Source organism: Carassius gibelio, chromosome B5 (assembly GCF_023724105.1).
Source record: "Carassius gibelio isolate Cgi1373 ecotype wild population from Czech Republic chromosome B5, carGib1.2-hapl.c, whole genome shotgun sequence".
NCBI lineage: Eukaryota > Metazoa > Chordata > Actinopteri > Cypriniformes > Cyprinidae > Carassius > Carassius gibelio.
The window spans coordinates 8,990,290-9,014,672 of record NC_068400.1 but is presented as its reverse complement, the minus strand read 5'-3'; the positions used below and the strand labels follow the sequence as shown (position 1 = coordinate 9,014,672).

The 24,383-nt window shown below is 40.0% G+C and overlaps 2 protein-coding genes across 3 annotated transcripts; both read right to left on the bottom strand.

The window, feature by feature from the left end:
- Positions 1 to 776: 776 nt before the first annotated feature.
- Positions 777 to 9,521, bottom strand: LOC127957645 (cystatin-A-like). The gene is made up of 4 exons (XM_052556267.1): positions 9,375 to 9,521; positions 1,793 to 1,936; positions 1,295 to 1,396; positions 777 to 1,026 (listed from the first exon to the last, which is right to left on the bottom strand). The coding sequence occupies exons 1-4, from the start codon at positions 9,519 to 9,521 to the stop codon at positions 874 to 876; spliced, it is 546 nt and encodes a 181-aa protein (XP_052412227.1). The 3' UTR covers positions 777 to 873.
- A 7,637-nt stretch (positions 9,522 to 17,158) lies between these two features.
- On the bottom strand, positions 17,159 to 24,159 carry LOC127958791 (cystatin-B). 2 transcript variants are annotated; one of them, XM_052557767.1, is made up of 5 exons: positions 24,039 to 24,146; positions 18,461 to 18,644; positions 18,072 to 18,152; positions 17,668 to 17,775; positions 17,159 to 17,391 (listed from the first exon to the last, which is right to left on the bottom strand). In XM_052557767.1, exons 3-5 carry the CDS (start codon positions 18,138 to 18,140, stop codon positions 17,254 to 17,256), a joined length of 315 nt encoding a protein of 104 aa, XP_052413727.1. In that variant the 5' UTR covers positions 18,141 to 18,152; positions 18,461 to 18,644; positions 24,039 to 24,146; the 3' UTR covers positions 17,159 to 17,253. The 2 variants fall into 2 exon arrangements, with proteins under 2 accessions (XP_052413727.1, XP_052413726.1); XM_052557766.1 differs by lacking the exon at positions 18,461 to 18,644 and having other exon boundaries at positions 24,039 to 24,159.
- Positions 24,160 to 24,383: the final 224 nt, after the last annotated feature.

Sequence of the window (24,383 nt, the reverse complement as noted above, 5' to 3'; positions counted from 1 at the left end):
AATAACACAATATTAACTTAACTTAATGAACTATTGAATAATATGAGTCTCACATTTGAACTCGTGTGCAAGTCAGGTTTCTCAGCTCACTCTCAAAACTGTTACCTCTATATAAACAAACACTAAACATTTTTGATACTAAACCAAGTTTGCTTAGTTTTTTTAATTTTATAAATGTGCCTCTTATTAAAATAGTTTTTAAATGAGTTATAAATTAATTAATCCTGCTCCAGAAATTATATCCAAATGAATAACAAGACAGAGTAGTAAAGGAATCAATAAAAGAGGTGCAATCAATCAGAACTTCACAGTACCAAAGAGAAAAACTACATTTGCTAAATCTACATTTTCAGATCAAGCTTTGGAATGGCCAGCCGGTTGAACTGAAAAGGCAAAAAGAGTTGAACATATTTCAAAGAAATAAAAAATATTGGTTAAAAAAAAGCAGGTTAATGAACACTGTTGGTCGGACTTTGCCTAGAAGCCTGAATGTGGAACATCAGCTGCTTGAAATTGTAGCATTATACTGCCTTATCCCTAATAAATACAAATTTTGCTTTTGTATGATATATTTCAGTTTGAGATATAAAAACATCTATTTAGACATTGAAGTCAATAAAATCTTAAAATTCGATAATTTAATTTAACTTTTTAAAAATTCTTCAAATGTATATTTAAAGATTTTTAATAATGAGGAATATCTATGTTCAGTTATTTCAGCTTTCAACATTTGTGTGAGTTTGACATTGTTCAGTAAACACACTGACTCTGGAGGATTTGATTATGGGGTTTAATATTGAGGAATGAAATGGTTACAATTGTTCCTCTATACAGTATGGCAGTTCATTGCATGTGTCTGTTATTAAATCAAGACTATTTCTGTAAGTGTTTAGGAGGAATCAGTGGGTCATCAACGGATTTGTGGCACTGGATTTCCCTCACAATCAGTCCCCCTCCATCACAGGGAAGAGCCTGAAATATCAACGCGTGAACACACACTCCATCCCCATCTACATCAACCAGCACCTGACAGAGAGAGAAAAATAACTAGGGTTTAATTAAGACAAACACTTTACAGGTTTGACTACATTTGGACATGTCCAGCAATGCTACAATGTTAAGAAAAGTTTTATCTTATGCAAATGTATGAAGCTTGACTTTATGCATTTTAACATTCAGTGAGGACGGATTCATTATTTGCAACATCATCACTCCTGGTTAGGACACACAGGGTGACTTTGTGAGTCATCTCAAAATCCATGAAAAATACAAACAAACAAAAATATTGATTTACCTTGAACATGTAATTTGTTCCTTGCACAAGTTGAGAAGAATAGACCACAGGAATGAAAATCTTAAAATCAGTTCCAATCTTCTTCTCTATCTCTGGCCTCACCTGAATAGAGAGAGAAACATTATCATTATGGTCACAATACGGTTATTTTTTTTTAACAATTAGGAGTTAACTACATTAGTAAACATGAACTATTAATAAATGTAGTAATTTGAATATTGCACATCACTTTTGATAAGTTTTCAATAAAGGAGTAATCAAGAGCAATTATTGATCTGTATGTTACTAAATCTGAATTTATTGCATAAATAGGCACTTGCATATATCATTCAGACTGTGCTACGAGAATATACAAAATGTAAATTTAACTAAAACAAAACAAACCCCAAACAAACAAATAATACATTTTGTGCAAACAATATTACAGCACCAAAACCTACAAATCAGCTCACTAGTAACAGACAGTGTGTTTAATTTAGGAGTGAACTTGTCTCATACCTCAAAGCAAATCCTTTTCACCTCTGGATCGAACAGTTTAATGTCGCTCCAGCCTCCAAAGTTTGACATTTCTGCAGTGTGCTGATGATCAGTGAAGAGAAGAGGAGAGTTAATCAGTCTGACTCCCAGAACAACAGTCCTGCACTTTTAAAGTTAAGATCACATGACATGAAGAATTTTGGAATGTGATTGCACAAATGTGGCAGTGAACCGTGGTTAGATGTTTGTTTAAATCACCTAACCACAATGTTAGGTAAAAGTAATAATATGCAATAAATAATTAATAAAGCGCTATATAAATTTCTCACTCACTCACTCATTCATTGCTCATTGTTTCAAAGTGGCTTTGAAGAAAATCGTAACATGTCTAATGCTTTACCTAAGAAAAAATTGTAGGGCAATTTTTAAAAATTTTTTTTATATGTTTGAACGTTGGTCAGTTTGGTTCTAGCAAGAGGTTAAAATGTTGGTTGGTTTCTTATATATACTGTATGTGTGTGTGTGTGTGTGTGTGTGTGTGTGTGTGAATTACTGAAATAAATGATGTTTTCTCATGACATTCAAATTTATTGAGATGGACCTGTATGTGCCAGATGATTGCAGCTAAATGATGACTGATAGACACAAAACAAAAGAATTCAAGATTCTGTAATAATTTGCGTAAAACTGCATTTTTTTGGCATTTCCTAAAATATTTCTCATATTTCAACTGGTTAGTAACTCATGAAAATAACTCCCTGAAATACTTCTGGGAAATATACATGTTCAGTGGAATGAAATGCTATACTTTATCTGAAGGCATTTGCAGAATCTCCCCACTGTGTGTCTCAATCCTGTAATGAATCACAGCACACAGTTTTCTGCTGTTTTATCAGTTTTTGGCCAACAAATGTTTATCACTGTTTGCAAACTTAACAGGAATTTGAGACACACCTGTAATTATTCTATCAATGCTGCACTGTCTTTTGCATTTCTATGAGTGCCATTCCTAGATTAAAGCAAATAAAATAAATAAAGAAATACAATAACAAAAAATAGGTTAATGTACCTATAACCTGGTTAGGAATAAAGTTGGTCCTTACCTGATAAACCATACTGTATTAGTATCCTTAATTTACCTACAGCAGACCAAAGCTGAATTATGATGGTGTATGTGGACTCATACAAATGTCATACGATGATCTACTATGTAAGTTAATTTTAAATGTTTTTTTTTAGTTTCTTTGTATTACCAAATTAAAATGTTGGTCACTATTGTGCTATGAAGTCTCTGGGCTACTTTTACACTGTTAGTGTGGATTGGTTTTTAAAGCGATTTTCCCCCGGGACACAATTTTTGATGAAAAACATGTAATTGGACTAGTTTTGGACTGGTTTTGTTTCACAGACCTTCCACTCTTGCATGGCATATATATATATATATATATATATATATATATATATATATATATATATAAAGATGTTTTATGGTACTAAATTATATTTTCAGAATCAGAGGAGCTTTATTGAATAGTTATTATAATCCATTTATAACCTGTTTACCATTTTTTTAGGCCTGAAAACAACATTTCCAACTTAAACTGCTGTACATTTTGAATGCTTTGGAGCACAGACTTGAAACACAAACACACATTCAAAACACAAAATCTAATTTCCATGATTGGTAATTTTTGACCCCAACTAGTATAAGTGGGACAGTTTTTTTTTTTACCTGTAAAGAGATGCTGATTCAGAGATCTGAATTTGACTGGATGTCGCTTGTTAAAAATGATTAAATATGAAAAGTTTAATGCCTCTACACACTTTTGTTTTGTTCAACACTCATATAATGACACTTGACAAATCTAAGTGTCTTTTAATGCAATAGAAAAATTAGTGTTATGAGTGATCTGTACATCAGTAGGTGCATCTCAATAAATTATATGTTGTGGAAAAGTTCATTTCAGTAATTCAACTCAAATTGTGAAACTCGTGTATTAAATAAATTCGATGCACACAGACTGAAGTAGGTTAAGGCTTTGGTTCTTATAATTGTGATGATTTTGGCTCACATTTAACAAAAACCCACCAATTCAAGATCTCAACAAATTAGAATATGGAATATGGTATATATCAAAACACCTGCAAAGGTTTCCTGAGCCTTCAAAATGGTCTCTCAGCTTGATTCACTAGGCTACACAATCATGGGGAAGACTGCTGATCTGACAGTTGTCCAGAAAACAATCATTGACACCCTTCACAAGGAGGGTAATCCACAAACATTCATTGCCAAAAAAGCTGGCTGTTCACAGAGTGCTGTATCCAAACATGTTAACAGAAAGTTGAGTGGAAGGAAAAAGTGTGGAAGAAAAATATGCATAACCAACCGAGAGAACCGCTGCCTTATGAGGATCGTCCAGTGAAATCGATTTAAGAATTTGAGTGAACTTCACAAGGAATGGACTGAGGCTGGGGTCAAGGCATCAAGAGCCACCACGCACAGATGTGTCAAGGAATTTGCTGAACCACAGACAAGGGTGGAGAAGCTCAAGTTGCTTGAAGTCCAGTGTTAAGTTTCCACAGTCTGTGATAATTTGGGATTAAAATCATCTGCTGGTGTTGGTTCATTGTTTTATTTGAAAACCAAAGTGACTGCACCTGTTTACCAAGAAATTTGGAGCACTTCATGCTTCCTTCTGCTGACCAGCTTTTTGAAGATGCTGATTTCATTTTCCAGCAGGATTTGGCACCTGCCCATGGTGTTGGTGTGCTTGACTGGCCAGCAAACTCACCAGAGCTGAACCCCAGAGAGAATCTATGGGCTATTGTCAAGAGGAAGATGAGAAACAAGAGACCAAACAATGCAGATGAGCGGAAGGCCACTGTCAAAGAAACCTGGGCTTCCATACCACATCAGCAGTGCCACAAACTGATCACCAAAAAGGAAAGCAAAAAGAGCCCCTACCAAGTATTGACAGTGTTAGGGAGTAACTAGTTACATGTAACAGCATTATGTAATTTAATTACAAAATAAATGTAACTTTAATCAGTTATTATCATCCATATACAGATTTAATTGATTTTTTTCCCAAATTGCACCGACTATTCTGAGACATAGTCTGGTTCGTAGAATCCAGTCATAAAAATTGGATTGCTATTGCCTAACATGGACGGAATATGCCACATTTTGGACAAATAAATCAAAAGTAGGTCAGTACACTTGGATCAAAGCATGATATGGACTAGTGTCTGTGAATATTAAGCCACAAAAGACAATATGAATCCTGCACGTTCTGCGTGTCTGTGGAAAATAGGTGCGGACTGGACATCGGGAGAACCGGGACAATTCCTGGTGGCCTGGCAGTCAATTTGTTCTGCTATCTTAATTTTATTAATTTATATTTGCCTGCCGAATGTACTAAAGCGATAATTTCCAAATCCGCCATTCGATAATTAAATCTCTACATCATGGATTGGTTTGTCGTGACTCACGCACTCTCTGCGTCTTCGCCAAACGGTTTGGATCAGACTCCTCCTAGAGATTTATTCAGATCAACAACAAATTTGGTATGCCTGATCTAAAGGCCTTTGCGATGTTAAATTGCGAAGATCCTGAGTTTTCGTTGAAGGGCGTGTCCGTGGCGGCCTGACGAATTTCGATGATTCGCCATAAAAAATGAAGTTGCTATAACTCAGACATACAATGTCCAATCTGCCCCAAACTTCACATGCTTGATAAGACTCTGGACCTAAATAGATTGACATGCATATATTCAGTTATAGTCATAGCGCCACCTATTGGCAACAGGAAGTTACATATTTTACACTGCAACAAACTACTGCTAGAAATTTTGTGACATCATTGTCTTTTTTGTGGTCATTCTAATCTAAAGGCCTGTGCGATGTTCAGTTTTGAAGATCTTGAGTTTTCTTTAAAAGGCGTGTCCATGGCACAATGACGAATTTCGATGTCTCGCCATAGGAATAAAAGATGTTCTAACTCAGGCATAAAATGTCCGATCTTCCCCAAACTTCACATGTGTGATAAGAGTAATGGCCTAAACAGATCTGAAGGCCAATATTCCATCGGGTGTGGCAAAATGGCTCGATAGCGCCACCTATACACTTTCAGCGGAGTGCACATCGAGCTATGTTTCACATACATGTACAAAAATCGGTACACATACATAACACACCCATACCTACGAAAAAGTCTCTTGGTACGAAATCCGAATCCCAACAGGAAGTCGGTTATTTAGAATTATCTATGTAAAATTGGTGTTGTTTTTGCTCAATGCGAGAGAGAAAGACCGGAGTGGACTGTAGTGCACAGCTGGAGCAGAGAAGCAAAACGTCCCAAGGTTATGAATGTAAGCCTAGATCCTCGAAGGAATGAGACACTGCGTCTAACGCTTTGGGGAACGCTTTTGGCGAGACCGACTCTGAATATTGCATGCAATCTGTCCAATGGAAGGGTGTGACGTCAAGGGCGGGGTGACGTAGAGTTGCAGATGTCCAAGAGGGACACACCTGTGAGAAGGCCTTAGAGGCTAACATACCCAGAGTAGAGTGAGCCTTGACTCCCAAAGGAAAGGGAAGACCAGGGGACTCATAGGAAATATTGATGGCCTCGACTATCCAACGACTTAGGGTCTGCTTAGAGGCAGAAAAAACCCTTTTTATGGGGCTTGACAGATGGAACTTTAGGAACATTACCCGCTCGAGGGTATAAAATTGCTTTGGCCATACCAGGGGCAAAGTCTAGGTAGGTAGGGGCCACCGAGAGAGCTTGAAGATCTCCAACTCTCTTTAGAGAGGTGATTGCCAGTAACAGCTGCCCTGTTACTGACTTCTTAAGAGTCAGATGTCTATCTGAACTATCATGTATTGGCTCGAATGGAGCTTTACAAAGAGCCTCTAAAACCACAACCAAGTCCCAGGGTGGAACACAGGACCGTACTGGAGGCCTTAGTGTACTGGGGAGGAAACGTGTAACTAGGGGGTGTCTACCTACTGACTGATTATTGAAAGAGACATGGTAAGCAGCAATGGCTGCCATGTACACCTTTAAGGTGGAGTGAGTTAACCCCGCAGAGAGCCTAGCTTGGAGAAACTCCAGAACTGTACCAACTGGGCAGTTAACAGGGTCAAGCTAGCGATCTCTGCACCACGAGGTGAAGAGTTTCCACCTCAGGGCATACAGTTTCCTCGTAGAGGGAGCTCTGGATTGGAGGAGGGTCTCAACAACCTCGGCTGAGAGACCGGATGCTATGAGCTGTGCACCCTCAGGGGCCACACCCACAGTTTCCACAACCCCGGGCGAGGGTGAATTATCTTGCCCTGTGCCTGAGAGAGTAGATCTGTCTATGGCGTTATCTCCCTGTCAAATGTCGAGAGCGCATTATTGTACTTACTTAAAGTAAGCATGTATGTGCTTAGACTGTATCCTGTGCGTTTGCGCATGGCCAAGTACTCTTCACTTCGATTTCTTTCTCTATGCTCTTGGCATAAACTAGGAGTGCTCCGATCATGATTGGCCGATCGTTAATGCGCATCTCGTCAGTAAAGCAGGTCCTCTAATCAACGGTGCGTGATTTCACATAGAGCAGCTGCTACTACACAGAGCCATTGTTAACTGAGAAGCTGCGCAAATCCATGTTCATTTTCAGCATTTATTTGCACATCTTCTCAGTTAACAATGGCTCTGTGTGGTAACAGCTGCTCTATGTGAAATCACGCACCCCTGGCATAAACGGAGCTCCCCTTGCATAAACGCTGTCAAAACGGCAACAACCAATCTGAAATAGGCTTCAACTACTGACCAATGAAAACGCAACATCGTACATGGAATCTTATTGGTTGATATTGAACTGCACATGGAACACATGGAATAAGTTCACTGAAGTTCAATTAAGACGAGCCGAGATGGAACTGCCGAATCAACGATCTCAGGTAACCAGTTTTATTTGTTTTGATGTTAAATATGTCAAATTTATCTTAGAAATGTCTGAGAAGAGGGCGATTAGATTATTTTTGGCATTTAGTTTATATACACTGCTCTGAGTGAGAGGAGTTTGCCCTGGGACCATAGATGGATCTGGTGTGCCAACTTGTACAAGGGGTGCGAACACAGACCCCCCTGGTGATTGATATAAGAGACCACCGATGTGTTGTTGGTGTGCACCAACACATGGTGACCTCTTAGGTCTGGGAGAAAATGTTTTTATACTCGATACACAGCTAGCATCTCTAGAAAATTGATATGCCATGTCAGATGGTGACCGCTCCACAGACCACAAGCAGGGTGGCCACTTATAACCGCACCCTAACCGGTGAGGGATGCACCTGTTGCTAGCATTACACGGCAAAAAAGAGCTCCCAGCATTCAAGAACCAAGGTCTCTTCCACATGTCTAAGGCACTAAGGCATCGCCACATGACCTTTATAGTTCAAAGTGAATTCCCCCTAGGGGAAAAACCCTTGGACTTGAGCCACCACTTTAGACATCTCATGTACAGCAAGCCAAAAGGTATCACATTGGACGCAGCTGCAATCAGACCTAATAGTCTCTGAAACTGTTTGACAGTGAGTGACTGGCCTTCTTTGACTCTCTTGACTGACGTGAGGATCGACTCGATCTGAGCAGGAGACAGACGTTCCTGTATTGTGGTCGAATCCCACACTACGCCTAGATAGGTGGTTCTCTGAACTGGAGAATGTACACTCTTCTTGGCATTTAGTCTCAAACCCAGCTCTCCCATGTGTACAAGAATGACATCTCGATGTCGAAACGCCATGTGCTCTGATTGAGCTAAAATCAACCAATCGTCGATATAATTCAGAATGCGGATGCCCTGCACACATAGAGGAACCAGAGCCGCATCTTCTTATTTCGTGAACGTGCGGGGTGAGAGTGCAAGGCCGAAGGTAAGTACTCGATATTGGTAAGCTATGCCCCCGAAAATGTGAACCTCAGAAACTTCCTGTGTTGTGGAAAGATGGATATGTGGAAGTATGCATCTTTGAGATCTATTGTAACAAACCAGTCCTCGGATCTGATTTGAGCTACAACATGCTTGATGGTTAGCATTTTGAACTTCAGTGATATAACGGAGCGGTTCAACTGACGTAAGTCCAAGATCGGATGCAACCCCCCCCATCTTTCTTTGGGACTATGAAATACCGGCTGTAAAACCTGGATTCCCTGTATTGTGGAGGGACCACCTCGATGGCCTCCTTCCTTAATAGGGTATTCACTTCTTGTTCCATAACCAGAGCCTACTGGGGGCCGACTAGTGTCGGTGTAACCCTGTTGAATATTGGTGGTGGATGGCTGAACTGAATGCAGTAGCCTTTTTCCAAGGACCCACTGAGAAACATTTGGCAGTAGTTTCCACGCTGCCAAATAATCTACTAAGGGAATCAGTCTCTCGAGACTGACCTCTGGTGTAAGAGGCCCCCGAAGGCGCGACGAGCGTCTCAGCTCCGCTATGCTCAAGGGCGGAAATAACTGAGGACTGTGCTCGCTGGAAGCCGCCGCGCCCTGAAACTCTGGCAGGGTTGGCAGACCGACCTCCCAAGGGCACTGAGGTGAGACGGGCACTGTATACTGAGGTGGACTGCTCTCTAGCCCAGTAGGCCCAGTAGGGCTCTTTGTCGAGGACTTCCTGGCCACGATGATTGCCAGAAGGTCTGATTTGGCCCTGGAAGTCCCCGACTGAGGGACCTTGGTCCCGGCGTGGGGGAGCATGAGCGGCGACACTCTGCTTCTAGTCCTCTCGATATGAGGAGCTGGTATGTGGCGTGAGCATCTCCTGCCCAGATGCTCCATGAGAGCAACGAGGGATGAAACTCTGGAACGCCGCCACCTGTTTGCATGCCTCCTGGAATCTGTCGACGACAATATTGACTGTGTCACCAAACAGGCCAGAAGGCTGAAGCGGGGTGTCCAGGAGGCAGACCCTGTCTCGTTCTTTTATCTCTGACAGGATCAGCCACAAATGCATCACTGCGGCCACTAAGGCTGCAATTGACCGCCCAATAGAGCGAGCGGTCTCTTTAGTGGTGCTGAGGGAGTGCAGCTGCCGCTCTACCTCGGCAGAAGCTATCCCAGCACCACGGGGAACGCTGGTGAAGACTCCCTTCGGGAGCCCTTTGGGATTGAAGCGTCCGAATTGGCAATCGTTCACAATGCGGACAGTTGGCCCCCTCGAGAGCCGACTCAGTGTGCTTCGATCCCAGGCAAACCACGCATAGACTGTGTGTATCCCCACTTGTAATGTACTGAGGGCAGGGAGGAACACACAATCTATAACACGATCTGGAATCGCCCCTCATATGCTTAGTCTTAGCCTTACTCTTAGGCATATTGAGCTGCTCTTTATTTTGAAGGCAGACAACAATAAATAAGACTAACAGGACAGACTTTTGACATGCACACACAGAGCGCTTTCTGAAATACGAGAAGCTGAAACCAGCTGAACGGTGTGGTGGATTTGAGTGAGATACTCTGTGTAGATTAAGTGGACTTGTGTGTTTGACGTGTGATTGATTGATTGCTCTGGCCTGAGAGGCGCATGTGAGTCGAGGCAGAAGTAAGACAGTAAAGAGAACACTGGTTCACGGCATAAGGCCTCATAGTGTGTTTATTGGACATACACCAAGGACATAAAGGCTCCTGACAAATATATATAACATATACAAAACTACAACATGGTGTCAGAAGATGGTGAGTACAGCGAACAGACTGTCGATAAGATCTGAACGTCACGCCAGCGAAGTTTTGAATGCTAAAGGCTAGCAAATATGGACCAGTTCAAGCCGCCAACGCCATTATTGTTAACGGGCAATTTAGCAGAAAATTGGCGAAGATGGGAACAACGTTATCGTCTGTACATGACTGCAACGGGAGCAAATACCAAATCGGAGCCAGTCAAAATTGCAATTCTGCTACACACCATCGGAGAAGAAGCATTAGAAGTGTATAATACACTCACCGTCCGTCTTGCCGATCAAGAGAACGAGACGATAGAAGACGTGCTCACAGCATTCCGAGACTATTGTAGTCCACAAAAAAACATTGTATTTGAAAGACATCAGTTCTGGTCACATCCCATGGCAGAAGGCATCACAGTGGATAGATTCGTCACAGAGCTGAGACAGAAAAGCAAAGACTATGAGTTCGGCCCGATTGAGAATGACATGCTGAGAGATAAACTGGTGTTTAGCATAACGAACGCTTCTCTTAAAGAAAGATTACTCCAAGAAAATGATTTGTCGCTGCACAGAGCTTGTGAAACATGCAGAGCAACAGAGTTAGCCAAGACACAGATACAGGCCATGCAAAGTGCAACAGTTGTTCAAGACTCTCAAGTGAACGATAGACAAGGCAACAGACCAGAAGAAAATAAGCGTTAAGACGAAAGAGCAACAAGAAAACAACTATGCCAAACTGCAGCAGATGCGGAAAGAGCCATGAGCCTCGCCAATGCCCAGCTTTCGGTGCAGTATACCACAAGTGTGGTAAGAATAACCACTTTGCCATGGTATGTCATGCAGTCACTCGCAACGATAACAGATCGAAGACTGTGCACAGCATAAAAGGTGAAATAGAATCCATGTACATTGGCACTTTAACACAAAGTCAAGTGCAAGAAATAGACCACACAAAAGACAGTATATGGTATACAGATAAAATGCAAGTTAGACACAGGAGCAGAGGTGAATGTGCTACCTGTATCAATAGTCCAGAAGATCCCTGGTCAAGTTAAGCTTCAGCCTACATCAACCAAAATCACAAGCAATTTACAGTTTTATGTGTCTGATCAAGCAGATATACCGATCCTGGGCAGAACAGCGTGCGAGCAGCTACAGCTGGTGAAAAGGATTGAGGTGCTTGCAGAGAAGTCTGTGACTACCAAAGAGGACCTGGTCAGAATGCATCCATCAGTCTTTACAGGGCTTGGTGAGTTCCCAGGTGTTCATCATATACACATAGATCAAACAATCACGCCTGTCATTCATGGATGCAGAAACATTCCACTAGTTGTTCGAGATAAGCTAAAAGAGACACTTCAAGAGCTTGTGCACAGAGGGGTCATAACACCTGTAACAGAACCCACAGAATGGGTAAACAGCCTGGTCATCACACACAAAAAAAAATGGATCACTAAGGGTGTGTTTGGATCCTCGTGACTTGAACAAAGCCATTAAAAGACAGCACTATTCCATTCCCACAAATGAAGAAGTGTGCAGCAATTTGTCAGGGAAGTCTATTTTCACCATTCTTGATGAGAAAGATGGTTACTGGCAAATCAAATTAGATGAACCGTCCTCAAAGCTCTGTACTTTTAACACACCCTGGGGAAGATATAGATTCTTGAGATTGCCGTTTGGCATCAAGTCTGCAAGTGAGGTGTTTCAACAGAAAAACTGCGAGACCCTTGGTGACATACAGGGAGTTCACATCATTGCAGACGACATGATAATAGCAGCCACGTCACAACAGGAACATGATGACATCCTCGCTAAAGTGATGGAGAGAGCAAAAGCAGCCAATGTGAGATTCAATGGTGATAAGATCCAGTTTAAGATAAGTACTGTGAAATACATGGGGCACATCATCTCACCAGAAGGCCTGCGACCAGACAAGGCAAAGGTGAAGGCGATCACGGAAATGCCTCCTCCACAGGATAAACAAGGTCTTCAACGCCTACTGGGTGTGACCAAGTACTTAGCACAGTACATCCCCAATGAAGCGTCAATCACAGCACCCCTGAGACAGTTGCTGAGGAAGGACGTTGTATGGCAATGGAACCCACACAATGATGCTGCTTTAGAGAGATTGAAGTCAGCTCTCACACAGGCGCCGGTATTGAGGTTCTACGACCACAAAAAGCCACTAACAATACAGGCAGATTCGTCAAAAGACGGGTTAGGAGCATGTCTCTTGCAAGAAGGACACCCTGTGTGTAATGCATCGCGGGCACTCACTGACACTGAGCAAAGAAATGCTCAAATTGAGAAAGAGTTGCTCGCCATACTCTTTGCAGCAAGGAAGTTTCATCAGTACATATACGGCAAGCCAGTGATGGTACAATCAGACCATAAGCCCCTGGAGAACATCATGCAGAAACAACTGTGCAAAGCCCCTGCAAGATTGCAATGAATGCTACTGCAATTGCAGAAATATGATCTGAACATAGCATACACCGGGCAAGCACATGTATATAGCTGATACGCTATCACGTGCGACTGCGAGCAAAGAGGTTGATGAGGCTGGAGATATCTATGATGAGAAAGTTGTGCATGGCTTGAAAGCCACTGATGCACTGAGTCCACAGACTTTGCAGCAATTGAAAGAGGCCACTGCAGCTGATCAAATCCTGCAGGATCTGTGTGAAAAAGTAAAGTCAGGCTGGCCACAGAAACGACGCAGTGTAAACATCAATTTACACAGTTACTGGCCTCTGCGACACAAGATCAGCATTCAGAATGACATTGTGATGGTAGGTGACAAGATAGTTATACCTCATACATTCAAAAAAGTAATCCTAGAAAAACTGCATATAGCTCATCAAGGTGTCCAGAGAACAAAAGCCAAAGCAAGAAAATCTCTCTACTGGCCTGGGATGGCTCGGGACATCGAAATGATGGTGGAGAAGTGTGCACCATGCCAACAGCTCCAGCCGCAACAGCCGAAAGAGACGCTCATCACACACGATGTTCCAGAGCTACCATGGTTGAAGGTTGGTGTGGACATTTTTGAGTTGAGCGGCCAGTCTTATCTATTGCTGGTGGACTATTTGTCAAAATATCCTGAGGTCCTCAACCTGGCAGACAAGTCAGCCCACACAGTAATACTGAAAATTAAATCTGTTTTTGCCAGACATGGTATCCCGAAAGAAATAGTGAGTGACAATGTTCCATTTGCAAGTTACGAAATGAAGTCATTTGCTGCATCATGGGATTTCAAGCTCACACATTCCAGCCCAGGATACCCTCAATCAAATGGACTTGCGGAAAGGGCAATAAAGACTGTCAAATATGCACTAAAGAAAGCACTACAAACAGGCACAGACCCACATCTAGTGCTGCTGTCGCTGAGAAACACTCCGGTAACAGGCCTGAATGAGTCCCCTGCACAAATGTTAATGGGAAGAGTCCTACGGAGCACAATCCCATGTTCTAGTACTGTGCTCCAACAGTCAACCCCACAATCTGTACACAAAAGGCTGGTGGATTTGCAGTCACGAATGAAGTATCAATACAATCAAAATGCCAAGACACTACCTGAGCTACCTCCTGGCACTACAGTACACATGCAGACAAGACATGGTTGGAAGCCCGCTGTGGTGGTGCATAAGAGAGAAGAGCCTCGGTCATACACGGTGCAGACACCATCTGGAAAGGCATTCAGGAGAAACAGGCGCCACTTGAGGAGGATACATTCAAGTCTGTTCAACAATGTTGATCCTGACGGACAAGTGGAGGAAGTACCGACTCAGGCATCCCGACAACCTGACCAAACATCTGAGATTGCGCCGGAAAGGGTGGATGAGTATCCAGCATGCCACACTAGAAGTGGTAGAACAGTAATCCGGCCAAAGAGATATAGTGATTATGTCATGGACATGTAAAAAAAAAAGAAAAAAAAAAATTGAGAGAGAGTAGAGGAAGCAAAACAGCTATCTATGACATAATGGCAAAATAATAGTGGTGATGTAAGTGAACGAGTTAGTAATGTTATAAATGTAAGGTTTGGTAAGTCATGCTAAAGTTCAGGTAAAGTCACTGTTATATAGGCTTTATTAAGTAAATGAGGAGATCTGAGTTAAGCAAATTTGAATGTATAAATCATATCTTCTTTTTGATTTGGGAAAAGGGGATGTTGTGGATTTGAGTGAGATACTCTGTGTAGATTAAGTGGACTTGTGTGTTTGACGTGTGATTGATTGATTGCTCTGGCCTGAGAGGCGCATGTGAGTCGAGGCAGAAGTAAGACAGTAAAGAGAACACTGGTTCACGGTATAAGGCCTCATAGTGTGTTTATTGGACATACACCAAGGACATAAAGGCTCCTGACAAATATATATAACATATACAAAACTACAACAAACGGCACATGCTTTTATAACTTCCTGGTCACTACGTCACCCCGCCCGTGATGTCATGCCCTTCCATTGGACAGATTGCACATGATATTCAGATTTCGTCTTGCCAAAGGCATTCCCCAAAGCATTCGACGCAGCTATACTAGAAAGTATAGTTTTGTTAAGAACTTTTAATTATTTTGCATGTCCCCAAACTAAAAATGTAAACCTTTTTTTTATGTCAGGTCCATACAAAAAATAGTGTTGTCCATGAATTTGTTTGTTTAAGTTTGAGATTTTCCGGTCTGAAATTTTTTCCTAGTCCACCCTCGGCGGCAAAGACATGAAGTTTTATTTACTATACACAGGCCTACTGAAGCTCGCAGTGTTTTCAACCTCTGCCACCTCAATATATGAACACATAAACACATAAACATAATCTGTAGAACTGCTCTGAGTCACTTCATGACCATTTAACTTGTTTTGAGAAAACTATCATCATATACAAAGAGACAGCAATGTTTCAGGAGTTTAGTCCAGAGAATAGGACGTATGCTTATTAGATAACTATATTTGAGTTGATGTATATGCTTTTATTTAACTATTTTTTTCCCCAAACCATTGTTAGAAGCATTGTTTCCTGTAATTATACAAAGATTTGGTTTCAAAACAGTTTCACTAAACAATTCCTTATGATTTTAAATCTGCATTAAACTCCAGATCAATCTCAAAGTAAAAGGCAGAACTAAAGTCTGATTTTGTGGTATATGTGTTCAAATTTGATCATCTTAATTCAAGTGATGAAGGATTTTGACATTGTTTGACATTGTTGAGCACTACTGTAAGGTTGACCCTGCATGGTTTAAATGTTTGAAAATGATTAACAGTTGCAAATAAACATTTATTAGAGTCTTTGAAAAGTACACTACTATTACATTTTAAATAGGGAACTTGTAATCTGTAACCTATTAAATTTCCAAAGTAACCTTCCCAACACTGAGTATTGAGTACATCTACAGTAAATGAACATACTGTACTTTCCAGAAGGCCAACAATTCACAATTAAAAAAAAATTATTGGTCTTAAGAAGTATTCTAATTTGTTGAGATAGTGAATTGGTTGGTTTTTGTTAAACGTGAGCCAAAATCATCACAATTAAAAGAACCAAAGACTTAAACTACTTCAGTCTTTGTGCATTGAATTTATTGAATCCACAAGTTTCACAATTTTAGTTGAATTACAGAAATAAATGAACATTTCTCATGACATTAACATTTATTAAGATGCACCTGTATGTGCCAGATGACGGCAGCTTAATGATGACTGATAGACACAAAACAAAAGAATTCAACATTCTGTAATAATTTGCGTAAAACTGCATTTTTTTGGCATTTCCTAAAAGATTTCTCATATTTTCACAAAATATTTCAACTGGTTAGTAACGCATGGAAATAACTCCCTGAAATACTTCTGGGAAATATACATGTTCAGTGGAATGAAATGCTACACTTCACCTGAAAGCATTTGCAGAATCACCCCCCTATGTGTCTCAATCCTGTAATGAATCACAGCACACAGTTTTCTGCTGTTGTATCAGTTTTTGGTCAACAAATGTTTATCACTTTTTGCAAACTTAACAGGAATTTGAGACACACTAATTATTCTATCAGTCCTGCACTGTCTTTTGCATTTCTATGAGTGCCATTCCTAGAAAAAAAGCAAATATAATAAATAAAGAAATACAATAACAAAACTCAGGATGATGTAGCTATAACCTGGTTAGGAATAAAGTTGGTCCTTACCTGATAAACCATACTGTGTTAGTATCCATATACATATTTGATCTTAATAGTATGGTAACTTTGGTTTTATCATGATTGGGTGGGATTTGTCGAGAAAACCTGGCAACCCTGGCTGGGGGAAGCACTGTGCACATGGCTAGACCCAGAAGGCATGCTGTCATTGAACATCAAAAGTTGTTTGGCTGATGATTCTGTCACTAATGCTCGTTACAAATCAGATGCAACATCTCTGAACAAAAGGGAATCTTTAGTGTTGGCCACTGACTTTTTTTAGTAGGCTATTCAACCTCAACGAAAAGAATCATAACCCATTTTGAAGACATTAAAAAGATAAAAATGATACCTAAATAATAATAAAAAATAAATAAAAACAGATGAGATAAATAGTAATAAATAAAATTAATAAAAACATTTTATTTTATGTTCATTAATTTCAGTGTAAAACATTTGTGAAGTGAGTTTGATATTATTCAGTAAACACACTGACACTTGAGTGTTTGAATACAGAGTTTAATACTGAAGAATTTCAACAGTTCCTCTACAGCTCGTTGAATTTGACAAGTCTGTTTCTGTATTTGGTTAGATGTGTTCAGAAGGGTTCCAGAGGTTCATCGAAGGTTTTAGGAAACTGGAATCCAGACAGTGTCAGTTTTCCATCATTACAGGGAAGAGCCTGATGTATTTTCGCATGAACACACACTCCATCATCGCTTCCACCAAGAAACACCTGACAGAGAACAGAGAGAGAAATCAATACTTTACAAGCTCAACAGTGACAGTGGTCGACTACATTTAGGCATGTCCAGCAATGCTACAAAGTGGAGAATAATTTAGTAAAAAGTTTCTCAAAATTGAGAAAATCGAATGCAAATGCAAGCATTTTGTCTTTCACTGCCACAGATGGCGAGCTGAAATTGGGCAGCATGCATGCATGCTTTCAGAGATGAATTCACAAGCTCAAAATCCATAAAAAAATTACAAACAAACAAAAACACTCACTTACCTTGACCACATAGTTTGTTCCATTCACAACCTGAGAAGAATAGACCGAAGGAATGTAAACCTTCGAATCATTTCCATTCACAGCTCTGTCCTCAATCAGTTTCCTCATCTGAATAAACAGATAAACATTATTATAGTAACACATTACAATAAAACATGCTTTGAATATTGTACATCAGTTTTAATCAGTTCAGAGTTTCAATAAAGGATTAATCCAGAATGATTATTAATCTATGTTTTATTAAAGATGAATTTATTGAAAAATGCAGTTAAATATATATCATTCATACAATGCAACATGGATATTAAAAAAAATATTTGAAAACTAAACAACCCAAAAACAAATAATTAATTTAGTATATTACAGCTCACTAGTTAGTCTAGGAGTGATTTTGTGTCTCATACCTCAAGGCAAATCTTTATCACCTCTAGAGTGACCGGTTTCACTGGACTCCAGGCTCCACACATTGACATTACTGCAGTGTGCTGATGATCAGAGAAGAGAAGAGGAGAGTTAATCAGTCAGTCCCACTCCCAGAACAACAGTGTTGCACTTTTAACGTTAAGATCACATGACCTGATGATTTGTGGGAGGTGTTGTCAGAGATGTATAACACAATATAAATGGTTTCAAAAGGCGTGTTTTCGTAATTCCTTTATTAAGAGGTTTGAATGTTGTTGTTTTTTTATTCTAGTTATCTGGTATTGATCAATTAAGAAACTGTTGGTCGATTTTGTTCTCATTAAGAGTAAGCAATTCTCAAAAAGTATTCTGAATTCTGAAGTACTCTTACTGTATATGAAAAGTCTGAAGTTCTTCTCTGACCGGATGTAACCAGCAGTTAAATTCCAGGCTGAAGCAAAGTCAGATTTTGCAGAAGAATCATCTGTTTCCTGTGGTTTTGTCCCGGTGATCGTCTGAGACAAGGTCTTTACAGGGGATCTTTATCTGGGGCTCATCTAGTTGTCCTCCGCTGTCTTTCAGGGTTTTGAGAATGCAGCAGACGTGGAGGATTATAATGTAACAAGCTTGTTCAAATACTGAGGAGCTAAACCACCATTCAGGGCTTTATAAGTAATAAGCAAGATTTTAAAATCTATATAATTTTTGATAGGGAGCCAGTGCAGTGTTGACAGGACCGGGCTAATATGGTCATACTTCCTGGTTCTAGTAAGAAATCTTGCTGCTGCATTTTGGACTAACTGTAGTTTCTGTATGTTTGTAATCTTACCTTGAGGTCATAAACGCATGGATTAACATTTCTGCATTTGACATTGAGAGCACAGGCCAAAATTTTGATATATTTTTGAAATGGAAAAAAATGCAGTTTTAAAAATGCTAGAAACGTGGATTTCTAAGGAAAGATTGCCATCAAACAGCACACCTGATGACGAAGAATTGACAGAGCAGCAAGTTTTAGACAGCGTTCTAGGTTATTACATGTCGAGTTTTTAGGTCTTATAATCAACACCTCTGTTTTTTCAGAATTTAACAGTAAGAAATGACTTGTCATCAAGTTTTTTATATCGACTGTGCATTCCGTTACTTTTTCAAATTGGTATGCTTCGCCGGGCCACAAAATAAAGAGCTGAGTATCATCAGCATAACAGCGAAAGCTAACACTGTATTTCCTGATGATATCTCCCAAGGGTAATATGTAAAGCGTGAAGAGTAGCGGCCCTAGTACTGAGCCTTGGGGTACTCCATTATGCACTTATGATCGATATGATACCTCTTCATTCACTGCTATGAATTGATGGCGGTCATATAAGTACGATTTAAACCATGCTAATGCACTTCCATTAATGCCAACAAAATGTTCTAGTCTATGCAAAAGAATGTTGTGGTTAGAGCCCGACCGATATATCGGCCGGCCGATATTATCGGCCGATATGAGCTAATTGCATTTAAATCGGCATCGGCGTTTATAACAGCCGATGAAACATGAAAAACGGAGTCTCATGCTTCACTCATGTTATGAGTGTTGCATAGTTTGCCCACCAGAGGGCGGTCTGCAACTCCAGAATTGACAACAGCGCCAGAAATCCACAAAGAAGAAAGCGATCAGCCAAGCCACCCAGGTGAGTCTGTCGTTCGTCATGTGAAATGATTGTAGATTTAGTTCATACACTGTATATAAAAACGGTGTGGTAGTTCTAGCTAAAGGTCCTATCATTATCACTTCTAAATATTCTGCAACATCACTTACAGCTGCTAATGCATTGCTATAAAAGATTAGCCACAAAGCTAATACCATGTTTATCAGTGAAAGAGCGCCAACGTTAATAAGAGGTCAAACTATAACGTTAGCATTTAACGTATTCTTATTCTATTGTGGTGTGTTTCCCACATAATGACCGCGTAATGGTCCTTTCACACAGGACGCGGTATATACGGCGCTGGCCCGCTGGGTTTAGCGTTGCCCTTCAGACACAACGCAATTTGCGCTGCGTTGCGCTATGGCGTTGGCGGAGTTTTAAAAACTTTTAGCGGGAGCTCTTTCATAGTCTGTTGTTCCTCCTTTCGGTCAGCAGCAAACATGTATCTGTCCCGTTGTAAGAAGCGAGCGATAGCGCTAGTCCTGCTGATGAGAATTAAGAGAGAAGCAAGGAAGAAGAGGCTACCCAATTCAATTTGGTGAATTCAGGCTGGTTACGTTACTCTAAAGCTAATATAGTTTCCTTTTTAGCAGGCCCCTTAAATGCTTGCTATTAACTTGTTTGAAGGTGGTTCTTCTCAAAATTGACAGCGGTGTGTTCATGACACTAACGTTAACCATTCAACTTCGAATTGATTCCGTAATCTTCCGGTAACAGTAGGCTAACTTTAAATATTATAATTTATTTACAGTACACACACAGACTGTTAAAACCAGCTTCAACTGGAAGAAAGTAAAAGTGTTAACTGTTTAAAACCAGACTGTTTTTTGATCATTAAAAAATATGTACTTTTGATGTGCAATTGTTTAGTCATTGAGACTGTAATCTAAGGCTTTTTTTTTTTTTTTTTTTTTTTTTTACATAAATCCCTTCTGGAAAATGGTTTATACAGCCCACATACATCGAACAGGCGGATATTTTGCTATTGAATGTTGTGTAAGTGCAGTTTATAGGAAATGGGTCTAATATCCAGTTTATTTTCAAAATCAAAATATCGGCTTATAAATCGGCTCTTTTCGAGTTAATATCGGCATCGGCCCCCAAAAATCCATATCGGTCGGGCTCTAGTTGTGGTCAATAGTGTTGAGCACAGCACTAAAATCCAATAGCACTAATAGAGAGATACAACCACGATCAGATGATAAGAGAAGGTCATTTGTAACTATAAGGAGAACAGTCTCATTACTATGATACGGTCTAAATCCTGACTGGAAATCCTCACAGATACCATTTTTCTCTAAGAAGGAATACAATTGTGAGGATACTACCTTTTCTAGAAGCTTGGACTGAAAAGGGAGATTCGAGATCTGTCTATAATTAACTAGTTCTTTGGGGTCAAGTTGTTGTTTTAAATGATTTCTCCTATTGTAGAGAATGAGTGGAATTGTTCCTCAGGGGATTTATAGTGCACTGTCTGATGTGATACTGTGGCTGACGGCTGAATGGTTACAGTTTTAGAAGTAAAGTAGTTCATAAAGTCATTACTGCTGTGATGTTGGGAAATGTCAACACTTGTTGATGCTTTATTTTCGTTAATTTAGCCACTGTATTGAATAAATACGGTTATGTTTGTTTTCTTCTAAAAGAGACGAAAAGTAATCAGATCTAGCAGTTTTTAATGCTTTTCTGTAGGATAGGTTACTTTCACGCCGAGCAATACCACACATAATATTAAGAACAGTGGGGGCTCCAGACAATTTTGATTGGGGGGGTCCTGGTCATTTCAAGGGGGGTCTCATGAAAACCAACAAAAAATACAGTGGACACGGCTAATAACTGCATATTAACTGCTATTAAACAACAAAAACAACACAGCATATCAATTACTTTGTTTTTAATTAATTAATTATTTAATTGCAGTTTGCAAACAATATGCTCAAACTTTAAAGGGTTGGCCCTTTAAATGTTTAGCGTCACCAATACGCATTAATCCACAAATGACTTAAGCGGTTAACTTTTTTAACGTGGCTGGCACTCCCTCTGAACAGGGCCGTGGAGAGACCTTTGGAGGGGCAGGTGCTCAAAGTATAAAAGGGGCACATGGAACAAGGCTTTAAATGGCGCTGTTCAAAATATCAATACAACAATATATTGTGATGCATTCCTTGCTTATTTGCGCATCGATATGGATGATTATGTATTGATACAGCAGCAATTGCTTTGATGCAGTTTTGAAAAAGAAACGATAGAGAAGACAATTTTAAGTTTAAAGGGGGGGTGAAATGCTATTTCATGCATACTGAGTTTTTTACACTGTTAAAGAGTTGGATTCCCATGCTAAACATGGACGAAGTTTCAAAAATTAAGTTGTATGTTTGAAGGAGTATTTCTGTTCCAAATATACTCCTTCCGGTTTGTCACAAGTTTCGGAAAGTTTTTTTCGAGTATGGCTCTGTGTGACGTTAGATGGAGCGGAATTTCCTTATATGGGTCCTAAGGACACTTCTGCCGGAAGAGCGCGCGCTCCCGTATAGCAGAGCAGAGACATTCACTGATCAGAGCGAGAGCGTCGCGAATTGTCACAAAAGAAGTGTGTTTTTGGTTGCCAGGGCAAGACAACCCTGCACAGATTACCAAAAAAAAAAAAACAGCATTAAGGGACCAGTGGATGGAGTTTATTTTTACAGAGCATCAACGGATCATAAATAAATGGCTGAATCTGACTGTTAGCCATGGTTTGTTTTGGATGATGGTTTTTTCCTCAAGGTAATGTCACAGCTTCCAAACGCTTTCAACGCAAAAGCCTACTGGCGCTCGTGATTCTTTAGCTCCGCCCACACGTCACGCCTCACGCCTTTTCTGTGAAAAATCAGTACAGACTATCTTTCTCTTATGAATATAATAAAACTAAAGACTTTTTGGAGTTATGAAGGATGCAGTACTACTCTATAGGTACTCAAGATTAACAGGATATTGAGTGAAAACGAGCATTTCACCCCCCCTTTAAAACAATAATAGATCTGGGATTAGAAACTGAAAAGTCTTAAATTGTCCCAACCTGATGGCTTTTTCTTCTCTGTTCTACAGAATAATTAAGAAGAGTGGTTATAGTAAAAACTATAGAAAACACTTGTGCCTCTACATACATTTCCCTCTTTCTCAACAGCCTCTGACTCCTGTCTTGCTGTTCCTTGCTCTCTTTCTGTCACTTGTGCCTCTACATTTCTCTCTTTTTCTTCTTCTTTCTCCATCTCCTCATTTGATCTAAGTCGTGGCTTAATGGTTAGAGAGTCGGACTTGCAATCGAAAGGATGTGAGTTTGAGTCTCGGGCCGGCAGGAATTGTGGGTGGGTGGAGTACATGTACAGTTCTCTCTCCACCTTAAATACCTTGACTTAGGTGCCCTTGAGCAAGGCACTGAACCCCCACCTGCTCCCCGGGCAGCATGAATGGCTGCCCACTGCTCCGGGTGTGTGTTCACAGTGTGTGTGTGTGTGTGTGTGTGTGCACTTCGGATGGGTTAAATGCAGAGCACGAATTCTGAGTATGGGTCACCATACTTGGCTGATTGTCATGTCACTTTCACTTTCACTTTCACTACTCTTGCACCTAATCAAAAAGTCCACCTTTAATATAGTGATTCATATTATTATTACTGTTGTAGTTGTTGTCTAAAATCGAACACCTTTGCAATGTAAACAAATGACAGGCTACATTTGTTATTCATATCCTTCACACTGCACTTTGATGTCAGGTATATTATGCATTTTTTTATTGACATTGATATGTTTACATTTATTTCCAGAGAGATATTATTGAGTTTACAGGCTAAAGTGGTTTTGCTGTTGTAAACACTGTTGCTATTGTAGAAAAAATGAATATTTGCGTCACATTTAAAATATAATTATATTTTAATTCATTTCTGAATTGTTTTATTTTTATAATGATAATTCAGAGAATGAGAAAATCTTAATAAGCCTTACCAGTGTTGTGATAATTATTTTTAAGGCACTCTATGTGTTAGAAAATAAATAAGTAGGCCTACTGTAATATAATAATAGTTAAGTCAAATAACATAAACAAGACCAGACCCCTCGATTCCTGTGAAACTTTTCTCTCTCAAACAGCACGCTAGTGTTACTTCTATACTACAGGCTACACACAGCAATATGAACAACAACATATCTGCATGTTCTCACATCACATCGTTCTTGTAAAATAATAAGTAAATAAACATCAAAATCAATTCGCTTAGAATGAAACACCACTTACCAGCTGCTGCAGTGTTGAAAATATCCTTTAGCAATTAAAAAATGCGCGTGAGGAATCGTCCCGGTGTAGCAGTCGATTCTGTACCCCTCGGAATGTCTGTTCCCCTTTACGCACACATACTACAATTCTTGCGTAGTTGCTGAGTTACTATGCGTACGATCAGAACTAGCGTGCGCAAGAAGCGCGACTGGATGTACGGCAAGTCAAATAGTTCAAAATACCGTCCTAAAACCTAAACTTGAAAATAGTTTTAAGACGAGAGGTTTTTCAACTTGAAATGTATTTCCTTTTTTTTTTTATTACCGATTTCAATGTGATGCTTTGAGGCTTTGGCTCTGTTTTATA

Coding starts and splice junctions, on each gene's coding strand:
- LOC127958791 (XM_052557766.1), bottom strand. CDS start 18,140: ATGTCAATGTGTGGAGCCTGGAGTCCAGTGAAACCGGTCACTCTAGAG. Junction 17,776..18,071: donor TGATAAAGATTTGCCTTGAG/GTATGAGACACA, acceptor CTGTTTATTCAG/ATGAGGAAACTGATTGAGGA. Junction 17,392..17,667: donor GAACAAACTATGTGGTCAAG/GTAAGTGAGTGT, acceptor GTTCTCTGTCAG/GTGTTTCTTGGTGGAAGCGA.
- LOC127957645 (XM_052556267.1), bottom strand. CDS start 9,521: ATGCTCCCCCACGCCGGGACCAAGGTCCCTCAGTCGGGGACTTCCAGG. Junction 1,937..9,374: donor GCAGTCCACCTCAGTATACA/GTGCCCGTCTCA, acceptor TAACTTTAAAAG/TGCAGGACTGTTGTTCTGGG. Junction 1,027..1,294: donor GAACAAATTACATGTTCAAG/GTAAATCAATAT, acceptor TCTCTCTGTCAG/GTGCTGGTTGATGTAGATGG.